General features: G+C 41.7%; 1 protein-coding gene across 1 annotated transcript in view; it reads right to left on the reverse strand.

The window, feature by feature from the left end:
• Window positions 1–17,442, reverse strand: part of LOC117447248 (dynein axonemal heavy chain 1-like) — a 35,694-nt gene extending 18,252 nt beyond the window's left edge. The window contains exons 1-30 of the mRNA XM_071203259.1: window positions 17,349–17,442; window positions 16,238–16,417; window positions 16,055–16,136; window positions 15,733–15,925; window positions 14,631–14,781; window positions 14,386–14,518; window positions 14,140–14,298; window positions 13,774–14,011; window positions 13,496–13,653; window positions 13,203–13,414; window positions 12,760–13,058; window positions 11,963–12,113; window positions 11,328–11,521; window positions 10,985–11,210; window positions 10,733–10,852; window positions 10,551–10,633; window positions 10,276–10,417; window positions 8,944–9,099; window positions 8,629–8,827; window positions 8,277–8,530; window positions 5,950–6,162; window positions 5,690–5,854; window positions 5,494–5,615; window positions 3,186–3,291; window positions 2,915–3,094; window positions 2,661–2,801; window positions 1,273–1,436; window positions 601–714; window positions 334–522; window positions 150–255 (exon numbers count right to left, since the gene is read on the reverse strand). Of these exons, the coding sequence (XP_071059360.1) occupies window positions 150–255; window positions 334–522; window positions 601–714; window positions 1,273–1,436; window positions 2,661–2,801; window positions 2,915–3,094; window positions 3,186–3,291; window positions 5,494–5,615; window positions 5,690–5,854; window positions 5,950–6,162; window positions 8,277–8,530; window positions 8,629–8,827; window positions 8,944–9,099; window positions 10,276–10,417; window positions 10,551–10,633; window positions 10,733–10,852; window positions 10,985–11,210; window positions 11,328–11,521; window positions 11,963–12,113; window positions 12,760–13,058; window positions 13,203–13,414; window positions 13,496–13,653; window positions 13,774–14,011; window positions 14,140–14,298; window positions 14,386–14,518; window positions 14,631–14,781; window positions 15,733–15,925; window positions 16,055–16,136; window positions 16,238–16,414 (4,827 nt within the window). The 5' untranslated portion in view covers window positions 16,415–16,417; window positions 17,349–17,442. The remainder of the gene's footprint in view (window positions 1–149; window positions 256–333; window positions 523–600; window positions 715–1,272; window positions 1,437–2,660; window positions 2,802–2,914; window positions 3,095–3,185; window positions 3,292–5,493; window positions 5,616–5,689; window positions 5,855–5,949; window positions 6,163–8,276; window positions 8,531–8,628; window positions 8,828–8,943; window positions 9,100–10,275; window positions 10,418–10,550; window positions 10,634–10,732; window positions 10,853–10,984; window positions 11,211–11,327; window positions 11,522–11,962; window positions 12,114–12,759; window positions 13,059–13,202; window positions 13,415–13,495; window positions 13,654–13,773; window positions 14,012–14,139; window positions 14,299–14,385; window positions 14,519–14,630; window positions 14,782–15,732; window positions 15,926–16,054; window positions 16,137–16,237; window positions 16,418–17,348) is intronic.
• Window positions 17,443–22,899: the final 5,457 nt, after the last annotated feature.

Genomic DNA, 22,899 nt, shown 5'->3' on the forward strand with positions numbered 1-22,899 from the left:
ACTAATACAGCAAAACAAACAAACGTCTTTTTAAATGAAGTAGAAATACAACATACAGTATATACAATATGTACATACAGACTGTACTTATACATAACTCAAGCACTCTGTTGAAAAGTAAATGCATTTCTCGTGAATCAGCTTCTCACCCTTTGCATTTGGGCCTTTTGAATGGTGGTGATCTGCTGCGCCACAACAGACAACACCTCCACATCAATACGATTAAACTCATCAAAGCATGCCCAGGCCCCGGAGCTGCGGGAAAGGCAAGAAGGCATCCATGAATGTGACTAACTGCAGATTTTCTTTCACACTTTAGTTACCGCCTCTCACCTGGCCAGTCCTTTGAGAAGCTTGCCCATAGCAATGAAGTCCAGCTGATCAGAGCAGTTGAACACAACGGTCTGAATAGCCAGCGCCTTCCCCAGATCTTTAGTGGTTTCTGTCTTCCCTGTCCCTGCTGGACCTGCAGGAGCCCCTCCGAACTTCAGGTGCAGAGCTCCTGTTAGGGTCAGGTAGCATCTGGAAGGGGCAGGGAGTGGTGTATTAAAAGGGAGAACGATACAAAACAGAGTAGAACACATTATACTTTACACCTACCTGTCAGTGAGCGGGGTGATGACCAGACGTCCGGAGTTACCAAGGTACTCGTATCCGTACAAAAACTCAGCATTCACTGCCCGGATGTACAAGTCATTTTTTGTCCAGTAATATCTACAAACAATCACATCAGTGTCATTCTCATTCTGCATCCACAGTATTGCACACATGTAGCGTTAGAGCTAGTTTTGTGAGAATAATATTGCCACCTAGTGGAGTCAAATGCAGTCCATTAAGATAAAGGACTACAATTCCCACAGCACCTGCCAATTATAGGGCTATATTTGGCAACCTGTGTGCCAATAAGACACAGTTCTCAACCGTAATCATCCAGCAAAAAGAAATACATGTTTGCTGTAATGTTATTTGAGGTATGCCTCTTCTGTTTTTTATCTTGTATATGCATCATTTCTTTGTTGAATGTGTGTGGAAATAACTTTGTTTTATTTTGATTAACCACACGAGCAGCATACCATCAATCCAGCATCACAAGCTGGACATGTTTTGACTTTGAATGAACTAATAACTGGAAGGATAACGTGTTGGACATATCTTTTTGAATTGCTTCTATAGTGGCTTTTAGAAACGCAGGAAAGAAGCTGTGACGGATAAAGTGGACCGCAACGTCAGGAGTTACCGAACCAAAGAGAGTTCAAAATACAAACAGCTAACCTGAGCTGGCTGATCCACTCAAAGTCATTGATGCTGGAGACCTGCTGCTCCACCAGTTTGGCTGCAACCTCCTTAGCGTGGACCTCTATGACGATGAGGGCAGACAGCACCGCCCGCTGCATCTTAGACAGAGGTCCTCTCACCAGCTGCACCAAGTCGCCCAGCTTCACAAACAAGAGGGGAAGCCTTTAGGATGTCAGCAGACTGTGGTGTGCACAATGATCAATGCAATAGGGAGTATAAATGTTTATAATGTTCAATTCTGCAAGACTATATAAGGAACTCCAAGTCTTTAAAAAGTACCAAATACAAAAAATAATCTTTTTAAAGTATAGATTGTAAATATTGTGAATGTCAATCAAGGTTATGAAGCTCAACGGAAAGCCTTTATCAAATGCTCAGAAGCACCTCTCCTAAAGTTATAACTTTTTTGCAAGATTTATACAAAATATTTAATACATTTGGGAGAAAACAAAACATTTGAACTGCGATGAACTCCAGGACTATTTAATTTAATATCCATCAACAGTTCAACAACATACTTATAAAGATGAATGAGTGTAGATGCTTGGACATGTAATTAAATAAAGAAATGACTTGACACCCGACTTATTGGGCATACATCATTTATGATATCTTTGTAATTGAAAGAGTCTTTTTTTTGTTCTATGAGGCCTTTGGGAAATGTAATTTGATAACACTTAAGAGTTTGAAAAATGTGTAGTTCCCTCAAAGACCCTTATCTCAGTTCATTTCCCTTTTTTTAAATCCGAAATGGAAAACATCCTATGCTCTATTATCGTTCTACAATTAGATTGTACAAATCTGAAGAGGTGAAGTATCTGGAGAGGAGAGAGAAGAGAGAGGAGAGAGGAGGGGAGAAGAGAGGAGGGGAGAGGGGAGAGGAGAGAGGAGAGAGGAGGGGAGAAGAGGGGAGGAGAGAGGAGAGAGGAGAGAGGAGAGAGAAGAGAGAGGGGAGAGGAGGGGAGAAGAAGGGAGGGGAGAGGGGAGAGGAGGGGAGAGGGGAGAGGAGGGGAGAGGAGAGAGGAGAGAGGAGAGAGGGGAGAGGGGAGAGGGGAGAGGGGAGAGAGAGAGAGAAGAGAGAGGAGAGAGGAGGGGAGAAGAGGGGAGAGGAGAGGAGGGGAGAGGGGAGAGGGGAGAGGGGAGAGGGGAGAGGGGAGAGAGGGGAGAGGAGATGAGAGGAGGGGAGAGGGGAGAGGAGAGAGGAGAGAGGAGAGAGGGGGAGAGGGGAGAGGAGAGAGGAGAGAGGAGAGAGGAGAGAGGAGAGATGAGAGAGGGAGAGAGGGGAGAGGAGAGAGGAGATCAGCCGATGCCAAATAAAGGCAACAAAGGGTGTTATAAAAGCCTGTCTAACATGAAGGCCATACCTGTGTCTGTAGTTGGGGGTAAAGGCGCTCCGTTAAGTCTCCTTGCTCCAAAGCCTCGGACACCTCCGTAGTCCAAAAGACCTGACAGCCGGCTATCACCACCTGACCCGGCCACGACAACACCCACTCTGTACGAGGTTGCTGAAGAGTCAAGACAGCACACACAGATTATAGAATAACGATTGAAATATGCCTTCAAATTAGAAATAGGCAATACATCGGAAAAGTTCGACTTGAGCGTCAGGGTGTCGGACCTCAGGGTAAACTTGGAGTGAGCGGTTAATGTTATCACTCAGTGTTGCCTTCATAGATTTCTCAACCTCTCTGAGCCAATGCTCCACATTCCCAGTGGGATACACCGGCAGGGCCAGCTTCACCTCCTCCCCCTCTCCAGAGTACATGTGTGTGATCTTTAGATCTGACTGGAATTGAAGCTGAGGGAACCAACAGAAGTCTCAGTTTTATGTGATATGCATTTTACATTTCAGTAGCATATGATACGTGTAATAATGTATCGGAACAAACCCGTGCAATGTTTTCAAAGCATTTGCGCAAGTGAGGTTGAACAGCAGTAGGATCTCTGGTCTGGGACAGGATCTCCAGGAGTTCATCGTCTGACAGGAAGTAAAACCTACAAAGAAAAGATTTAGAAATGTTTAGTTCCAAGCATCTCGTGATTTTGCATAGAAACACATTTTTGCGTCAGAAATCATCTATTGTTAATTGTTATTAGAAGCCATTGCTTCTTTTGTTTTTGGTATCACAGCTACCCCCAACACCCAACAAGTTTCTTCTGCCACTTAAAGGTAGGGTAGGTAAGAATGGAGAAACCAGCTCGAGTGGAGAAACCAGCTCGAGTGCGCTAGAATTTGAAAGTGCGAGGCCAAAAAAAATCTGCCCCTTCCTTCAGACTTCCTCACAGAGCCCCTCCTCCAACACACACGGACGCGCACATGACCAATGAGGGCACGAGATAAGTTTGTGCCCAGATGGAAGGCTGACAGGCAGGTAGGCCATCCAGTTATTTTAGCCGGGCCGGCTCAAATGATTGGTCGTGCTTTTTACATCGCCACGGCTTCCACAGATGAAATATTTGTAATGTATTTATTGTCAAAGCATTTCATTTATTCATTGCTATCGGGACGTTAAGAGCATTCCATGGAATATAACAAAAAGTGTTTCTGAAGTGAATTACCTAGTTTAGTTTTAGTTTAGTTTTATTTATTTTTTTCGAGCGTGTAAAACCAAAGAAAATACAAATGAAACAAAAGATGATACAGACATGATACAGTACTATACAAATGAATGCAATAACTAAACGAAATATTTAAATAATAGTTGAATAATCTGTAGTATCATTGTCTGATAACAATAAACAACAAAACTTTAGCTAATTACACGTCCGAAAAGGGGTCGGAAGAAGTTTACACTTATTTAATCCGACCCCTTCTCCCTATTGTTTTTCCTTTTTTTTCCTTTTACATCTTAATATACGTTAACATACAATATAAATGAATACCTTAACCTCGAATAATTCATATAATCATTCATATAATATATACAGGCAAGTTAAGAGAATTGTCTCTATATATCTATAAATATATATATACACAAATTCATAAACATAAATTCATAAATTGAATACAAAACAAGAAAATAACAGTTATGGTTTAGCAGTTTCCTCCCTGTACCTTGTGAGAATTGTGTCTTTATACCTCTTTTTAAATAGTTTGATGTTTGGACATCCCTTTAGCTCCTGACTCAAATTGTTCCAGATCTTCACCCCACAAACAGAAACACAAAAACTTCTCTTTGTTGTGCGCACCCTAACATTAGTGAATGTAAATGAACCACGTACATTATAATTCCCTTGTCTTTCATTGAACAATGTCTGAATATTCCCAGGTAATTGAATGTTTTTTGCCTTAAACATGATTTGTGCAATTTGGAATTCAACAAGATCTGACAGTTTTAATAATTTTAGCTCTAAGAATAATGTGTTTGTATGATCCCTATAGCCGACATTTGTAATAAGTCTTATTGCTCTTTTTTGTAAAATAAACAGGGATTGTGTTGTAGTTTTATAATTACTGCCCCAAACCTCTGCACAGTAACTTAAATAAGGTAACACCAATGAACAGTAAAGAATGTAGAGAGAATTTTTATCAAGAATCTGTTTTGCCTTGTTTAAAATTGCAATACTTCTTGAGACTTTGGAATGAATATGTTTTATATGTGGTTTCCAGCTCAGTTTCTCATCAATTGTGATTCCAAGGAATTTATGTTCTTTAACTCTCTCAATGAAAATCCCATCTATCTTAATGGATGCTAGTGTATTGCTATTTCCAAATATGATTAATGTTGTTTTATTCATGTTTAATGATAACTTATTACTGTTTAGCCATAACTTTAGTTTGCATATTTCACCTGTGATCTCTTCTAATAGTAGCTGTACATTGTCCCCAGAACAAAATATATTGGTGTCATCAGCAAACAAAACAAACTTGAGTACTGTCGATACATTGCAAATTTCATTAATATACATAATAAATAGTTTTGGCCCCAATACTGACCCCTGGGGGTCACCGCATGTAATGTCCAAATATGAAGAACAACACTCTCCCAGCTTCACAAACTGTTGCCTGTTGGTTAAATAACTTCTTACCCAAACCTACCCCACCTACCCCACCTTTAATGTTGTTCAGCTTTTGATATCAAATGAACATGACCGCAGACCCTCTCCGGGGAATGGTATGTTGAATCATCTCATAATTAATATCAAATATCCGTAGTTGAGAGTAATTTATAAGGACACTTTTAAAAAAAGGCTTACCTGGGGAAGGAGCCTCTTTTTGTTTCCAAGTATTCACTAAGACCCTTCTGGACCTGCTCCAGCAGTTCGTTGCACTTTTTCAGTTTTTCAAGTAGCCTAGAATCTGGGCACACCTCAATCACCTAGAAATAAACACACACTTTAACATCTCCGTATAAAAACTAAAGCTTTCACCTTTCATATGAAGTGCTCTGACCTTTGGATTTTTAAAGGCACTTTTCATGACTGCTTTCCACGTTTGATCCATTTGCTGGTATCTCTTTCCTTCCACAGGCAGCTGCTGGGTGATATCATCCGAGCTGAAGATGGGCTCCAAGTAAAGCCAGGAGCGTTGGCATGTCAACCACTCCTCCAGCACGTCCTGCAGAAACCACAAGAGGGCAGTAGCACGACATAAGACACTGTATAATAAGTATACAATACTCAAGAAGACCATAGGTGTGTTTGTGTGTGTACCTGAGTCATTCTGATTTTGCCCTCCCAGGTGTTGATACGGGCCTCAAAGGACTTTTTGAAGGGAGAGAAGGACATGCTCTGCGTCATGACATTGTGGTCGTCCAGCAGCTGTGAGACTTCATCTGGGCTCTTCAGGATGTAGGTGCCTGTATCCTTGTAGGGCAACACGTCAAAGAATATTGTCGACCACTCGTTTTCCATCTTGTCCAGGGCCTGTGAGAATAGGTGTGAAACAGAGGCAGCAGCCACCACTTTAATGCAGATATCCACACACTGTTTGTGTTCAACAGGAAAGAGCAAGTGAGTGGCTTTAATCTAAAGAAACACGAGTCACTTCGCCTCTGTGTCACCATCCTTTTGGGGTTACATTTCAGTCAAGTGCTTTCAAGTGAAATGCATTTCAAAGCTTTGATCTTAAAGATTTTAATTTGAATATCAATCGGTTCTGTTACTATCCTCCACCTGATGAGGTAACACATGATAGGAGAGATACCGCAGGTCTTTCCTTCCTGCAGCGGTCAGACTATACAACCACACCCCCACACACACCCCCCCACACACACCCCCCCACACACACACACACACACACACACACACACACACACACACACACACACACACACACACACACACACACACACACACACACACACACACACACACACACACACACACACACACACACACACACACACACACACACACACACACACACACACACACACGTGCAATATGTGCAATATATAGATGCCGTTAATAACTGTGTAATATATAAACTGTTACAGGATATGTATTTTTTTTAATTATGTAACTTTTTATTATATTTTTTATTATATCATAACTTAGTACTTTTAAATGCATGTCACATATTTAACAACATCTGTCTGTGGCTCTTTTTCCTGCTGTAACGACGCACATGTCCCCTCCGTGGGACTAAAGGGATCCTGATCCTGACCATGCCGACTGATCCTATGGCCCACTGGTGAAAGCTTTGCAACAATGATAGACTTGCAGTATGAGCAACTGGAAGTCTGTGGCGAAAGTCCAGGGAGTAAATGCTGTATTAAGTTACTGCTCATCAATCATTCTCTACTACTGCAGCTTTACTTTAAAAAATGTATCTGATATTTATTATAAAGTACAAGTTACAGGAAACACCATTTGTTGTCTCTTTAACAGAGCCTGACATGGTCTGCCATCATTCATCAAAAATGTGTTATAATATAAAAATGACAATGTTCATTTTTCTACTTCTTTTTTACAGTGGATCAAATAGAAATAATGAGGTAACGTACTTCTTTCACATTCGCTGTTCGCAGACTCACAGAAGGATGGAAAAGAGCAAACTTCTGTCTGTTCTTATGGAAACATGTCTTTGTTCCTCTAGTATTCTGTGACCTGCAGTATTGAACAGGGGACAACTCCATTTCATCGCTGCTACAACCCTGCTGCTGCAGATACACTCTTTACAACATCAGGAGGATGCGTCCCCAGCTGACCCAGAAAGCCACGCAGGTTCTGGTCCAGGCTCTCGTCATCTCAAGCCTGGACTACTGCAGCTCCCTCCTGGCTGGTCATCCGACCTCTGCAGCTCATCCAGAATGCAGCGGCTCGTCTGGTCTTCAACCTTCCTAAATTCTCCCACACCACGCCGCTCCTCCGCTCCCTCCACTGGCTTCCGGTAACTGCTAGAATCCACTTCAAGACCCTGGTACTTGTGAATGGATCTGGCCCTTCCTACATCCAGGACATGGTTAAACCGTACACCCCAGCACGTGCACTCCGCTCTGCATCAGCCAAACGGCTCGCTGCACCCTCGCTGTGAAGGGGACCCAAGTTCCCATCAGCAGAAACACGTGGGTTTGCTATCCTGGCTCCAAAATGGTGGAATGAGCTCCCATTGACATCAGGACAGCAGATAGCTTACACACCTTCCGGCGCAGACTGAAAACTCATCTCTTTCGACTCCACTTCGAGCGATAGAACTATTAACAAAGCACTTATATACTAACAAAGGACTGGCTTATCTAAAGCCAGTTGAGTAGCACTTGAAATGTTTTTGCTCTATGAAACCTGATGTACTTTATGATTCTGTTTGTATCTTCTTGGTCAAATGCACTTATTGTGAGTCGCTTTGGATAAAAGCGTCAGCTAAATGTAATGTAATGTAACTCATCAACCAGGACTAAAATCTTAAGGATTACCATGCAGTGAATACGACTTGGGTACTTAAATTCACTCTAAAAAATGCAGCTCCAAGGTGGCACGCCATTCATCGCACATCCTGTACAAGCCCAACTTCATGAATCACTGTGTTATTAAGGTACCTGTTCAATGGTGTACTCCTTCCCTGCCACCTCGCCCACATGAGCTATGTCCTCTATGTGGTTCTGTAGGCCCAGCTCCAGGCATCGAGAGAGGGTGAGGTTGGCTTTGGGCTTGACCTTCATCTGAATGCGGTCTGAAAGAATCTCCCAGTGGCGGTTCTTCATCCCCGGGTTCCTCAGGCCCTGAATCAGAGGAATGTATGGCTGGAAGTCCACGATCTTGATGCAGATCGCCGACGCAACCGTCTGGCAGCCTGGCGTTGCGTAAGGCCAACAAAGAAATCGTTAAGCATATTAACAACAATTACACTTCCCTTTGTCAAGCTGTTATGGTCATACGTGCGTCTCCTACCAGGAATGTCCTTGAAGTGTTTCACACATTTGTTCATGGTCTTGTGGACATCTGTAACATTGCGCTCCAGCTGCTCGGAGTCTATGGAAGACAGCGGGTCATTGAGCCAGCTCTCGTGCCAACGCATCCAATCAGAGGTGGTGGTCCACAGGTCCGTGAAAGGCTGGAAGTCCTTCACCAGCTTCTGCAGCCGATCATACTGAAAAACACATTTACGGTGCATTGTCAGAAATACATATTATAATATCTATGTAGTATATTGTATCACTATTTGTTTAACAGTTCAAAACAAACGTGGATATTGTTTGTATTTACATTAGTGACAGGAATACCAAACAGACGCTCTCTGGTGTTGTAGGTTTGAGCCATTGTCTGACACTCCTTCAGTTGCTTGGTTGTACGCCTCACTTCGTTGGCCACCTCATGGGCATGATTGATGTCATCATGACACGCAAACCCAGCAACCAGCATCTATAAACACAGGGTAGTGGTGATTTAGAACAGCTCGTGGCTACCGTTAGAAAAATGCTCAACGATTAGGGCTGCACATTTACTTGTAATATAATTGAAATATTAATATTAATCGCAATATGGACTAGAGCAATATTCAAGAGCCAGTAAGCTCCATATAAATAATTATTAAGTACTATGGTCCTGCAGATATCCTATCCTATCCTATATATACTGTATTATACAGAATTAATAAAAAAAAGTGATTGTCACACAATTTTCATTTTAATATATCCTTTAATGATGATGATGTAAATAATAATTTACCCTCTGCCATTACATTCAATATAATATAAACTACACTGAACAAAAATATAAACGCAACACTTTTGTTTTTGTTCCCATTTTTTATGAGATGAACTCAAAGATCTAAAACATTTTCGAGTGGCCTGTGTTCGTCGTCCATAACATACGCCTGCCCATACCATAACCCCACCACCACCATGGGCCACTCGATTCACAACATTACCCTACCCCTACCCCTCACACCAGATACTGTCTGGTTTTCGGACCCCCCCAGACCCCCCCAATAAAGCAAAACTGCACGTTTCAGAGTGGCCTTTTATTGTGGCCAGCCTAAGGCACACCTGTGCAATAATCATGCTGTCTAATCAGCATCTTGATATGCCACACCTGTGAGGTGGGATGGATTATCTCGGCAAAGGAGAAGTGCTCACTATCACAGATCTTTTCAGATTTGTGAACAATATTTGAGAGAAATTGTTATTTTGTGTATATAGAAAATGTTTTAGATCTTTGAGTTCATCTCATGAAAAATGAGAGCAAAAACAAAAGTGTTGCGTTTATATTTTTGTTCAGTGTATTATACTTTTCTTTCCATCTCGGAAGCGATTCCCAACATTGTAGCTAGAGTTTGCAAAGAAATGAGGCACATGCCTACAGTATGCTCGCACAGTGCAAAGGGCTTCGGACTATATTTATTTTAAATGATGATGCTTTTATTTAGTTGCTCCAGACAACTGCAAACCCTGGGAGACCACTTCTATAAAAACATGCTGAACGGACTCTAGAATTTGTCTAACTGTCCAAGGAAGAAATAACTACCTGCAGGTGCATTCAAATGATGCTTCAAGTTCAGTATCTATGGAACAAAATAACCTATTCGGCTCGGCTGACCTTTAGCGAGTCGAGGTGGTCCTCAAAGTTGTTCTGGTCGGCCAGCTGAATCTTAGTGAAGCGCTCTTCATCCTCCAAATGCTGGGCGGCCGCTGCTTCCATCTGGCTTATTATCTTTTGAGGCCATCTAATAGCTGTCCACCTGCAGAGAGAAGTAGCTTTAGCCTCGATGTAATAACTCCAAAGTCCACTCCATTCACCGAAGACATCTAATCTCACATGAGAATGTACAAACGTAGTTTTCAAAACATTACAATAATTGATGTTACTCTTACTTTTTATCAACATTCTCATTTGAAAGAGAGTAGCGAAGCTCTTCTATGAGCTCATAGTCTGACAGGGTCTTTCCAATAACTTCCTGTGTGGACAGATTGGAACAAACAATCAGATGAAATGACAAATTAACCCTTTATATGACACATAAGAAAATAGCCAGTCAATGATTGTGAATGCGCACCTTGTAACTCTTGAGCTGGTCTGGGACTTGCTTCATCCATTCCCTCTTCTCACTCAGTTCTTCAATGCTGTTCAGTTTCTCACGCAGCTTTCTACTGATTGTGTTGTACTCTTCACATGCCTACACACACGCAAGATACAATCAGTGTTAAACACGTTCAAAAGGAGGTACATTTAGGTCCAGTGTGAAGAAATCAAATCACACCAATTATACCAAGTGTATGCATGTTCTGGCCTTGAAACAATGACTTACTTCATCAACCTGCTTGCTTAGCTTCCCAACAAGGGTGGCCAGCATTGCATTGGCTAAAGCCTTTTTCTTGTTGGAGAGAGCCTGACATACACCCTCCACTCGAATAACAAATGTTCCAATTACAATGGAGGACGGCAGAGAGTGCTCAAGTGTTTCCTTGTCTTTGAGATGTTGTTCCACCTCTTTTTTCACTTCCTGGGATGTCTGTTCTGCATTCGCAGGAGATCTGGCAGAGGAAAGATTAAGGAACTCTCGGTAATGAGGAAAGCATGCTGAGTGGACCATAAATCACACCGACACTTTACCTTGTGGGAAAACTTGAATATGCTTTTAACAGACTTACTTGAGAAGGGTTTCTATGTCCAGGTTGTGTAAATCTAAGTATTTCTCATACTCAGCAGCATAGGCCCTGAGAGGTATGACTCCTTGCATCACAGCATTGGACACCTTTTCTCTCAGCGCAGTTACTTCTGGTTCCCAAAGATTCACTGACTCAAGCAACGGATCCCCAGCGACGAACATCTTCTTCATTACAAACTGAATGAGGAGACAACCATTACATCTTTGTCTCTGAGTTAGGGCTGTACCCGAATATCCGAATATTCGTTCGTTGGAGTACTATTCGGGTTTCAATTTCGTTATTCGTTTTTTTTGGTTAAAATTGAATTTATTGAAATCTCCAATATCAACGTAAGAGCTTGTGCCTCCTCGGGGGGTGCTAACACTTAACCATAAACTTTATCGTTTACTTTCTCCGTCTTTATATGTAGATATGACTTTTCTCCGTTAATCTCCGTCACGTTGTTCATAGCAACAACAACTTACTGTCAACAGCGCTAACTCTCCTTCAAAACTACCGAATATCCCGAGCCCGAAAAGTTGTATTCGGGACAGCCCTACTCTGAGTATGTTTACTAACAGGTCTCATAGCCTTGCATTTTAATGTCATGCTCTGTGATTCAGGTGATAAAAATGTACCTTATCAAGCTGAGGTACTTTGTAAGTGGCCAGAATGGCCTTATCGAACAGGTTGACCATGGATGTCTTAAAGTTCTCGAGTGGAGTGCTGTAATGAACCCCAGTCTGATCCAGAATCAAGTCCAACAGGAACAGAGGAGTCCTTTCTGACCTAGTTATGGAGAATGGAGATAATGTTATTGACAGGTTAAATGTCACACTCACTATCAAACACTCCTTAAAGTTACCGTTCTCTTCTAAATCAGATGTGATGTCTAGTTCTTCCTGAATATAATGAATCTAGATGGCTGTGATTAAGGATCTAAAAAAAACTACAAATAAGAAACTAAACGGCCACAAATGTTCTTTGAATCAGGGCCGGGTTACTGGTTGCTGTTTTAGTGAGGAACTATTTTCTTTCTACCAAACTACACCAGCCAATCGCATCACCACACAGAAATAAATCTAGTCAAGGACGATCACTCGTCGTTCAAAACAAGGGTTATGATTTCTGAAATAGTTTTTTAAGACTACTTTTCGCCTCTGTGAGCACAACAATACTGGTGCCATCTAGTTCCATTATTTTCCAAAGAATGCCGACATTGTTACAGCCGTTATCTTTGACCACCCAGACAAAAATAACCTAGATAGTCAGGTAAGAGGAATAATGTGTATTTTTTAATTGGTTGTGAACTGTCCCGAAAAATTCAATAAGTATAAAATAAATAACTCGAAAAATCTAGAAAACACAGATGCATTTGAGCACAACGATATATGAAGATGTTTAAATACATTTCAATGTGTGCATCATTTCCTACTTATATGGGCTAGTGACGAGGTCGTCCCCCCAGACCAGGTCCTGAGGACATTTCAGCACACTGTGGCAGGTGGTTAACAACAGCAGAGTCAGGCGGAGCAGCGAGGCCTGCACCAGGTGGCGCATGGAGTCCTGCAGGTTGTAGCGCACCACAGCCATCAATCTGTACAGCTTGGACATCTTGTACATCTCCCAGTGAGACTCGTCCACGTTGTAAGTGCCAGGGCCAAAACTCAGCAGGTGGAATCGGATGCAGTTGCTCAGTGAGACCATCCATCCCTCCCTAAGAAATAAGCTTACCTGGAGAATGAGGAGGACACAAAGATTAAAAGCGTCTTTAATAATGTGAAATCCAGATGTTTTTCTTGTAGTCAAGTTTTCTCTTTTTTCAATGTCAGCTACTAACAGTATTGCCAGAAGAAAAGCTACCCAATGCTACGATACCTGAGTATGCATTTGAGCCTGAATGACTTCAAACTCGTCCAGTCGCAGTGGTTTGACCGAGGTGACATTGAACAGCCTCATGTTTGCTACTTTGTTGCACTCAGACGAGATTTCAGATAACACACGGATCACCTCCGGCTTCGTTAGCAGGGACTTGAAGAAGAAAGATGTTTTATACTCCTCATAGGGAAATGTGGGAACTGGAACACGCCCTGTGGGTGGGAAAAAAAGTAGTATTCTTAAACCTTGACCGGATTGACTCAAACAAATGTGCACACAGCTAATCGTCTCACCTGATTGGGGTACACATTCAGGACCCTTCTGTGGCAGGGTGATGTGTGAAAACTCCTCTGGGTGTCTCATCACAACTCTGTCAAATCTCATGCGGTTCATTGTCCGCTCATAATCCAGTTTGAGCTCCTTCTCCAGATCCCCGATACACTTCTCCAAACTGTACACAGAATGTTTTCTTTAGTCACCCGATTAGTAAGTTCACACACGAACTCAGAGGAATCTATTATAAAACAGATAATAATGAGAATAATGACAGCAGTAATATGACATCACTCACATTTTCTGTCCGAGCCCGGGGGCTGAAAGCGTGACTCTTTTAATACTCTGGAGAGCGTGGCTATCAAGAGGTGGGGTTCCCTTCCAGGTCGGCATGCAGTCCACAGAAAGGTGATAGAGAAGCAGAGCTGCTGTGTTTTCCTGCCAGCGCAGGGCAAACTGGATCCGTTTGACAAACACACGTGGGTCCTCAGCACTGAAAACCAATCTGATCCTGGGTACCCAGAACGTTGTGCCTGCTAGCATGGTGTTGAAATATATCACGAGTGAGAAATGGATGGTATGGAAAGTCAAAACGAAAAACAGAGACAAGAGGAAATTGTAGTATAATTCTGTTTCATTAAAGTGGAAAGACTTCACAACCAACCAGGAGATTTGCTCTTTTCGTGAATAGGACGACCTTTTTCATCTGTCAGTTGGCTGTTCTGGCAAACTTTCTGTACAAGGTACTGGCATTTCTCCTTACTATAGTCAAGAACAGCGACTAGATGCCAGCTGTACTCCAGGGAGGAACTTTGTGGCTCATCTTCAAAACAAAAAGGAGAGTACTCATTAAAGAACAGAAAATGATGTGTGCTTCTGTTTACACCGTTCTTTTCAGGGGACATTTTACCAGAATTAATTTCATCATCGGTAGGCAGCAGAGCTTTTGCAGGGATAGGTTTTTGTTCCAGGGATTTTTCAGCAATGCCCAGGGCAAGCCAGTCTCCTGGATTCCGGCATTCAAAGTCCTCATTGTCAAATACCTTAAGGTGAAAACCAGGAAAGATGATCGGGGGTGGTGCAACACAATATGGCATGTAACAGTAATTGGCTACCCAAATGCCAAAGAAACAATGGCAGTTGTAACAGACTTACTTCCAGGGATAAGTAGGGTGAAACAGGATTGTCTGTTGTCGTCTCATGATCATCACTGCTGCTCTGATGTGTTGGCATTAAAAGATTTGAATAGATGCCTTGTTCTGCCAGGAGCTGTTCAATGTCTAACTTCAAATATTCCCTTCGACGTCTTGGAGAAAACAAATCAGTAAAAACAAATATTGACAAAATGTAGATAAAGTAAAACAATGAAAGGACCCCACTACAACAGCTAATTCTGCAATCAGAGATAAAAACGGAATGTGTACTGTATGACAGAAGCCAAATGTCTTACTTACTCACATGTGACCATAGGCGGATTTTGCGGGGGGCAGGGGGGGCATTGCCCCCCCTAGTGGCTGAAATATGTTACAGCATTACTAAGTCTAAAACTGTTCCAATATTTTAATAGATGTAATATAATGATTGTTACAATACAAATCTGAATAATATCATGTTTTGTTTGAAATCATTTCATTTTTGAGCAGTCGCATGTTGTGACGTGTGTGTGTGTGTGACGTATGAGGTTAAGGATACAAGTTCCCTCGGTTTTTTTTGCATACAAGTGATTCAGCTATTGTATTACAATAATTAGCAGTAATGGTTATGTGGCGATTTTTAAAACGTCCAATTTCTGGGACGTTTAAGGCGTCTACTTCTGCACTAAGTAGGACACTGGTTAATAATATTGTAGCGTGTTCAAGTAACCAAGGGATATAGTAGTTATCAAATACGTATAAGATGTGCACAGTTATGATAAGTTTGACATATGTAATGCACTGTTGTTGGGGGGAGAGACCGCCCCTTCCATATGAGTGTGTGTGTACGGCGGGCATGAGGCGTGCATGACGGGACGAGTTGTGTTCGTATGTGGAAAAGTCATACTCAGTGCGGTGAGCGCTGGCTTTATTGCTACTGTATCCGTAGCACCCCACGCAATAGTTGAGACTGTGTACTGACGTCAGTAAAAAAGGTTTGCCCCCCCAAGCGCAAATGTCAAACTCCGCCTATGCATGTGACCAGTAAAAAACAGTATGGACAATACAGGTAATGCAAAACAAGTAAAGCTCCTAAATGATGGATGAAGTGTCACAGTGCATACCTCTCTATCTCTAACTTGCGCGGGATCTGGCCAGGAGCTGTTTGGTAAGGTATCTGGACCTTGGGTGAATCTCCGCCCCGGGGGAAGTAAGAAGTCTGTGATCGCTGTGATTGCTGTGATTGCTGTGAGGTAGGTCCAGGCTTTTGCTTTTCAACATGCTTGCCCTGGTCAGATGGAGTCTTTAAGGTTGTAACTAAGTACAAAAAGGCAGAAGGACATAAGCTTTACACAGGGTGAAATGTTGTATTTAAAAAAGTAAAATATAAATATATAGTTACCCAAAAAGTTAAATATAAATACAGAGTTGCTGTCTATATCTCACCCTTTGTAGTGTTGGGATCACAAAACCGAACGATGGATCGTCCCTGTGACCTCTGCTTGATGCCTGGTCCTGCTGTTAAAGACTAATCAATAAACAGAAGATCAGTGATTTGCATGGGCTTGTTATTGAAATGTCTGTCAGAATTTGAAGAGTGAAATGCATGAGCCGTTTATGTGCTTTTACCTGGAACTTGTGTTTAGTTATACTATCTGAGTAGATCCCCATCTGTTCATTCACAAAGCATGTTCTGACTGGAGCGAGTCTGTGCCTGTGACTTAGAGCTGGAGGCTTGGGCTCTGGAGGTTTGCTGGGTGGATGAGGCACCAAGACACCGAAATCTGGGAAATATTGCCTTTCCATCTTCTAGAAGAAAAAAAATCATTAATGGGTCAACATAAAGCTTGGATTCAATCCTGTATGCTTCCCCCCCAAAAAAGACTGGACTGCAAAGAGTTAGACTATTGTCGAAACACATTCATTCAAAATGTAAATGAAAACTATAATATTTAATAATGTTAGTTTCGGCCCGAGGAGCAAACGACAGAGGTGGAGGAAGTATTTAGATCTTGTACTTACGTAATAGTAGAAGTACCAGACTATAAGAATACACTGTTACAACTAAAAGTCCTGCAATCAAAATGTTACTCAGCATATGCATCAAAATGCAATTCAATACTCATTATGCAGATTGGCCCATTTCAGAATAATATAAACAACATGTTTTATAATGATTATTGATGCATTAATGTGTTTATCAAAGCTGGTAAAGGTGAAGTAAATTGTAACGTCTCTGTATACTGCAGGGTAGCTTGTGAATTTACTCCAGGTGCAACTGAAGTGTTATTTAAGTGTTGTTTATATTTCATATCATTAATCCAAATCTGCAAAGTAACTAAAGATATTAAATAAATGTAGTGGAGTTAAAGTACACTATTTATCTCTGATTTGAAGTGGTGTAGAAGTACAACGTAGCAACAAATTGAAATACTCAAGTAAAACACAAGTCTCTCAAAATGGTACTTGAGTAAATGTACTTAGTTACTTAGTTACTTTACACTACTGGCTAACGATAGCCTATATTTTGTTTACTGGCCTACAGTCTGAGTAACTTTGTCTAAGTTTAAACAGACAGTTTCTGCCAAAAAATACAAAACAGGAATCCAAAAACACAGCTGGCTATAATTAGCCAACGCTAGCAGGTTAGCCGTTAGCGCTAACAACTTTGTCTGACTAGGTAAAAAGTAACGTTTACATTCGCAAACATATTAATACAAACAGCAGTAAGTATACATACCTTGTTTTAAATGTTACTGCAAGTTCTTAAACTCCGTTTCATTGTCCTCTGCATTGCTAAAACGATATAAAACTTTAGAAATCTCAGTATCCAAGTGAAAGTTAACTGCAAGTATGGAACTGTTGGACTCGGCAACGGTTGTCATGGAGACGTGTCGCTCCGTCAACTTTGACAGAGCAACACGGAGCTCTGTGAAAAACCATAGACTGTATAGTGAAAGACTGAATAAAGACTTTTCAAACTACCACAACATGGGAAAAAAAATATATCGTATAATACTTTTTTACAGGTGTTACCTTGCAGATCCAGTTTTTACATTCAGAACGATAACATCGGATTATAATGTTAGACGAAACTACTTTAAGAAGCTAATAGTAGGCCTACAACAGTCAGTGGTGGCAAGCAATTAAGTACATTGACTCAACCACTGTGCTTAAGTATAATGTAAAGTACTTGTGATTAACTTGAGTATTTCCTACTCCACTACATTTTGATGGGAAATAGCCTAATGTACTTTTTTTCCATCTACATTCTTTAAAGATATTTAGCTACTTCTCAGAACTTTTAACCAAATGAATCCCTACATTTTGTGGAGTAACTTTTTAAGGTACGAACATTTAGAATTATCCAACATATTACAAAAAGTCATACTTTTTTGTGTCAGAAGTTCATTTATCTACGCTACTTGATGCAACAATATTATCTATAAATGTCCTATAAAATATATCACACATGGAGGCAATTAGTCTGAAACTAATTGTTATACAAGTTATACTTTTAATACACTAAGTACAGTTTGCTGATAATACATACTTAAGTACGATTTTTTAATTCAGGACTTTTACTTGTAATGGAGTATTTACATACACATACATTGATGTATTGGTACTTTACTCAAGTTAAGAATCTGAATAATTATCCCACCGCTGACAAGAGTAGGAATTGTGCTATATTAGGTATGTTACATTCTAAAACAAAGATTAAATATACATACATTTTCAGACATTTATATACTAGACAGTTTGGGACTTTGTGAGATAACCACCACAAAAAAATGTCCCATGACACTGTTCTCCACATGTTAGCACAAGAACACTCACATCCCATGCTGTTTCCTGGTGAAGATAGTGACGGTAATGGCAGTAATGATAAGCTAATGGAATTTGATTGGAATGCACACTTGCACATATTTACAATCTTTTCCTTTCACACTCATGACAGCTTGAATGTGTCCACAAGGGGGGGAAACCCCGTTGACCCGTGCGATCCCCACACTCCCGGGTCACAGGGGCATCATAACCTCGTCTGTTTCCCATGGCAGATCACAGGCATCATGCACTGCGGCCCCTGTTCCTGCCCCTGGCCTCTTCCGTTGAAACCCATCAGAGCAGCCTGAGATTGGGTAGCCAAGCACAAATGAATAGTCTCATGTGTCTGAACCCTCACGTGTCACTTGCGAAGGACATGGTGCCACGCAGATACGGATAAATGAAGGTCGAAATGGGACCGCAGAGTCACTGAAAAGGCATAGTGTATGGGATCATGAGGACAAAGAGGGTCAGAGGTCACCTACATCACTGTACCGAGCTCCGTGAGAAGGTCAAAACAAAATGTTTTCAGTGGAGCCAAATTGTCCAACAAAGTGACTTAATATGGATGCTATGGAGACCGCAATTAGGTGCATCAGCCATTACTCTGGATGGGCCTGTTGAGAGGCTTGCCACTAAATTAGCTCCTTCTCAATGGAGCTAAGCCTCAAAGCAATGACCTCACCCAATGAGGAAACCAAATGAAAGACTTCCCCAAGGGCCTGAATAACCCACATCTAATAAAGACATTATCATATCTGAGTGACCTCAGCATCCTTACCGCAGCCATTTATTAATCGTTGACACATGTCTAATGGTATCGATTAAACCAGTGAGGAGATCCAGGCCACAGAGGATCCAAAGAAAACCTCACGATAACCACAAGTCTCTGATGATGTGGGGGTCCTCAAAACATGGTCGCCTACCAATTTTTGGTTGGCAGTACTGTATGCAGCTCTGGAGCCAGGAGCCCACCATGGTGACAGGTCTTGATTGGACAGATGTGGCAAGCCGCTCGGGGTGAGTGGAACTGATTAAATCCTTGCAAGCATCGTTACAGCATCGTTACAGCTTTGATCCACCCTGTACTTGTCTTTTTCCTCACTTCTCGTTCAGCAGCAGATATACGCTGACACGAAAGATCTGGCTCACCATCAACCGTGGAAGTACATCAATATTAATCACTTACATAATCGCCCAGATGTATAATCCATCCTCTCTTGCCCTTATCCTTATCCTAATATCATATTAATCATCCACCGCTCGTTTCTTCAGTGTTGGGATGCGGTGTGAGGGTCATGGCTCTGTGAATATACCTCCCATTTTACGCTAATGACATCAGCATGTGCCGCTAACTTTAGCTTCTCCTGAAGGCCAGATGTTGGCTGACGGGATCAAACACTGGCACATTGTTGGGCAGGCCAGGAGGGCTTAGCAGTTGCACATATTCCCATATATCTCCTGCAGAAACCCACAATCCGACCACAAAGGCTGGCAACACCCTTAAGTTGCAGTGTGATTTTATTTTTGCATTTGCACAGAGTAATGGAACCATACAACGGCATGCTGTGGTTTTCCAGTAAAGCCCTGTTAAGCTTTCTTGAGAATAAACTGGAACTTTCTTTGGTTTTATAAAAAAAAAGTGTGAAAAACAGGTCGGGATCATTTGCCACAGAGCTTTAAAGTCTTATTTTTGACTTTGGCGATATGGGGCTAAGAACTCCTGGACACATACCAAGTAAGAATCTTACAACAATAGCCAGCATTTTCCAAGCCCTTTCTCTTTTAAAGGGCAACCGATATGAGTGACAACACCAATGTGGTCAATGAATGTCACTGGCGTCAGTTCACAGATGAAACAGAACCACCATGAGGGTAGCAAGTGTCACATTAACATCACAGAGTTTTGTGGCAGTGCGTTTTACAGCAAGATGAGGCTGCCTCCGTGTAGATTTGGCTTTTGACTTTGCAGTACTGTTGTTTAATGGTAACCCCTGTGCTTGGCCATACATTGAAGTTGCCGTCATGGCTTGGATGACTCACAGGTGGACTATTGGCATGCCAATAAAGCCTTGTTTAATGAGCGGAGAAAGGGCCTCAAAAGAAGCAAAGTGGCCAGACATGAGAGACAGACTGGAACCCCACAACCCGTGGCCCGGGACCTCAAACAGCTGCGTTTGATTTTTCTTCTCATTTGCTACATTTGTCAGTGTGTCTTTTAGGAGGGGAACCAAAGTCCACATATTCAATGTCGTGGGAGAACATCCGTGATGTGCAGTTAGGCTGTTTGTGTGACATAAACATTATGTTTGTGGCTCCCTTTATTTAACTGATGTTCAACTCCAGTGAGTTATCGTAGCCTTTTTTTGCTGACCTCTGACCCCCAGCACACTTAATGCTCGTCACCTTTTTTTAGCTAGTTGGTGCCAATCTACACTCTCTTTGAACCCACGTTCTTTTTGACAGTAACAATAAATTGTTATGTAATATGTCACTACGCTTTATCTCAGTGGGTGTGCGAATATGAGCTGGAAGAATAAGAAAGTCGTGAGTGCAATCTGTAACACGTGTGTGTTTTTTTGCGTGCGCTGGATTTCCAGTTTGTGTGTGGGTGGCCGATGGAGAGCCAATATCAAGAAATTGCATCTGTGTTTTTGTATGTGTGGTGTGTGTGTCGGAGTGACGATGTGTTGAAGTGGGTGACGCACTAAAGTCAATCTTGAGCTTGTTATTAAATGTCATCATTAACAGATATAAAGAAGTCAGACAGGGACACAAGACAAAGGGGGGGGGGGGTAGTTTGAGTGCTTCTTTTCAAGTGTACTTGTGGGAGGGATGTTAATTTGTTGTCCTTTATTAAAAAGGAGTTTTGGCTATAAATAAGTCAAAGCTGCTCAGCTGAAGCCTCCTCAAGCGAGCAACTCTTTAATATTCCTGACATTCCTCCTTGTTAAGAATTAATAAAGAGTAAATGGAAACAGATCTGCGTAGTTCCCACTTACTCATAACCACAAATCCACACACAAGATCACAGATGCACACGTTATTGGTTTGGCAAGCTGCCTGAGTGCCTTGATTTGTCATCCCACCTCATCTGGCCTCTATCAGGAAAGTCTGACAGCTTAATCTGTGTCATTCATCCTCTCACATCAAAGAGGCAACATGCAATCTAAACCTAACATGCTCGCACACAAAGTAGATGTGCACATGCATATGTTTACAGACTTTTAATTGTCTCTTTGTGTGTATTACAAATCCCTCCATGACATGAGGATCATAGCAAACATTTGGAGAGAGGAGGCGTTCTTTGTAAACTGTCCACACTGATTTACATGTTCACACACAGTGACAATGTATTAAAGCAACAGACCAAAAGAAAAAAGAGCCCTCTTGGTTTTATTACACTTGAACGGTAGTCCTTTGCCATTGACCTTTGACTCAGACCTTTTGACTTCAAACTATGTTAACTGAAAGGCTTTTGGTCAAAGTGATTGGGAATTATTGAGAGATTCAAGATATGCATCAAATTATAATAACACATAATTTAAAAAAAAAAACATTAAGAATAGAAATGTAACACAACATACGGCAACATCCACCCCTCAAACACATCTGCATACAATACACTGGGGAATGTGTTATGATACCACACAGTTACATAACATCTGCAGATTTAAAGGGTGCCACTGTCGAAACTGGAATTCTTTGGACCGACAGTTTATATATCAGACATGAAGACTTTATACCGTAAAGCTATAAATCTTTCTCCAAAACCTCCCCAAGATAATTAACTCTGACCTCAGTGCTTAACTCAAACACATCCTATTAACCATGGCGCTTACTGGCGGCTCTTGTGGTCGGTGGATTACGTCATATGAGCTCCTACTATAGTCTCCATAACAACAATACCATAACACACTGAGGCATTTAAATTAGACTGGCATGAACTTGATCGCTCTCCAAATCCACACACATTAACTGGATTTTGTCTTGTGAGGCCTAAATGCGGGTGAAGTCATGTAAGGAAGAAGCTTAATGTTCTTTATCCTCGGGGGAATATACAGACTGACACGCAGGACATGAAGACAGAAAGAAGATGTGGAGGGAGAAGGAGATGGAGAAGTGTGGAGTGACACCATGTGCTCCAAAACACGCAAGCTGCACGGACAAACATGGAGGATTATAATGGCGGGGAGGGGGAGTCCCTGCTCGTCTGACCCCGGCTCTCTAACCCCCCGGCCCCCATTAAGCCCTGTAAATGAGAGAAATAAGAGCAATTAGAGAGGCAGTCACGGTGCAGGTAGGAGATCCCTGTGACCTTTCCTGGCTGGTATTTGACCTCTCACAGCTGGGGGCCATGATGAATATACATGCTGAACATTACCGGAATGTATTCGCTGAAAGGTTCTGGAAGAAAGAAATGTTTCTCTCAGCACCGAGAATGAAGCATGTGTTGCTAACCA

This window comes from Pseudochaenichthys georgianus, chromosome 5 (assembly GCF_902827115.2).
Source record: "Pseudochaenichthys georgianus chromosome 5, fPseGeo1.2, whole genome shotgun sequence".
Taxonomy (NCBI): Eukaryota; Metazoa; Chordata; class Actinopteri; order Perciformes; family Channichthyidae; genus Pseudochaenichthys; species Pseudochaenichthys georgianus.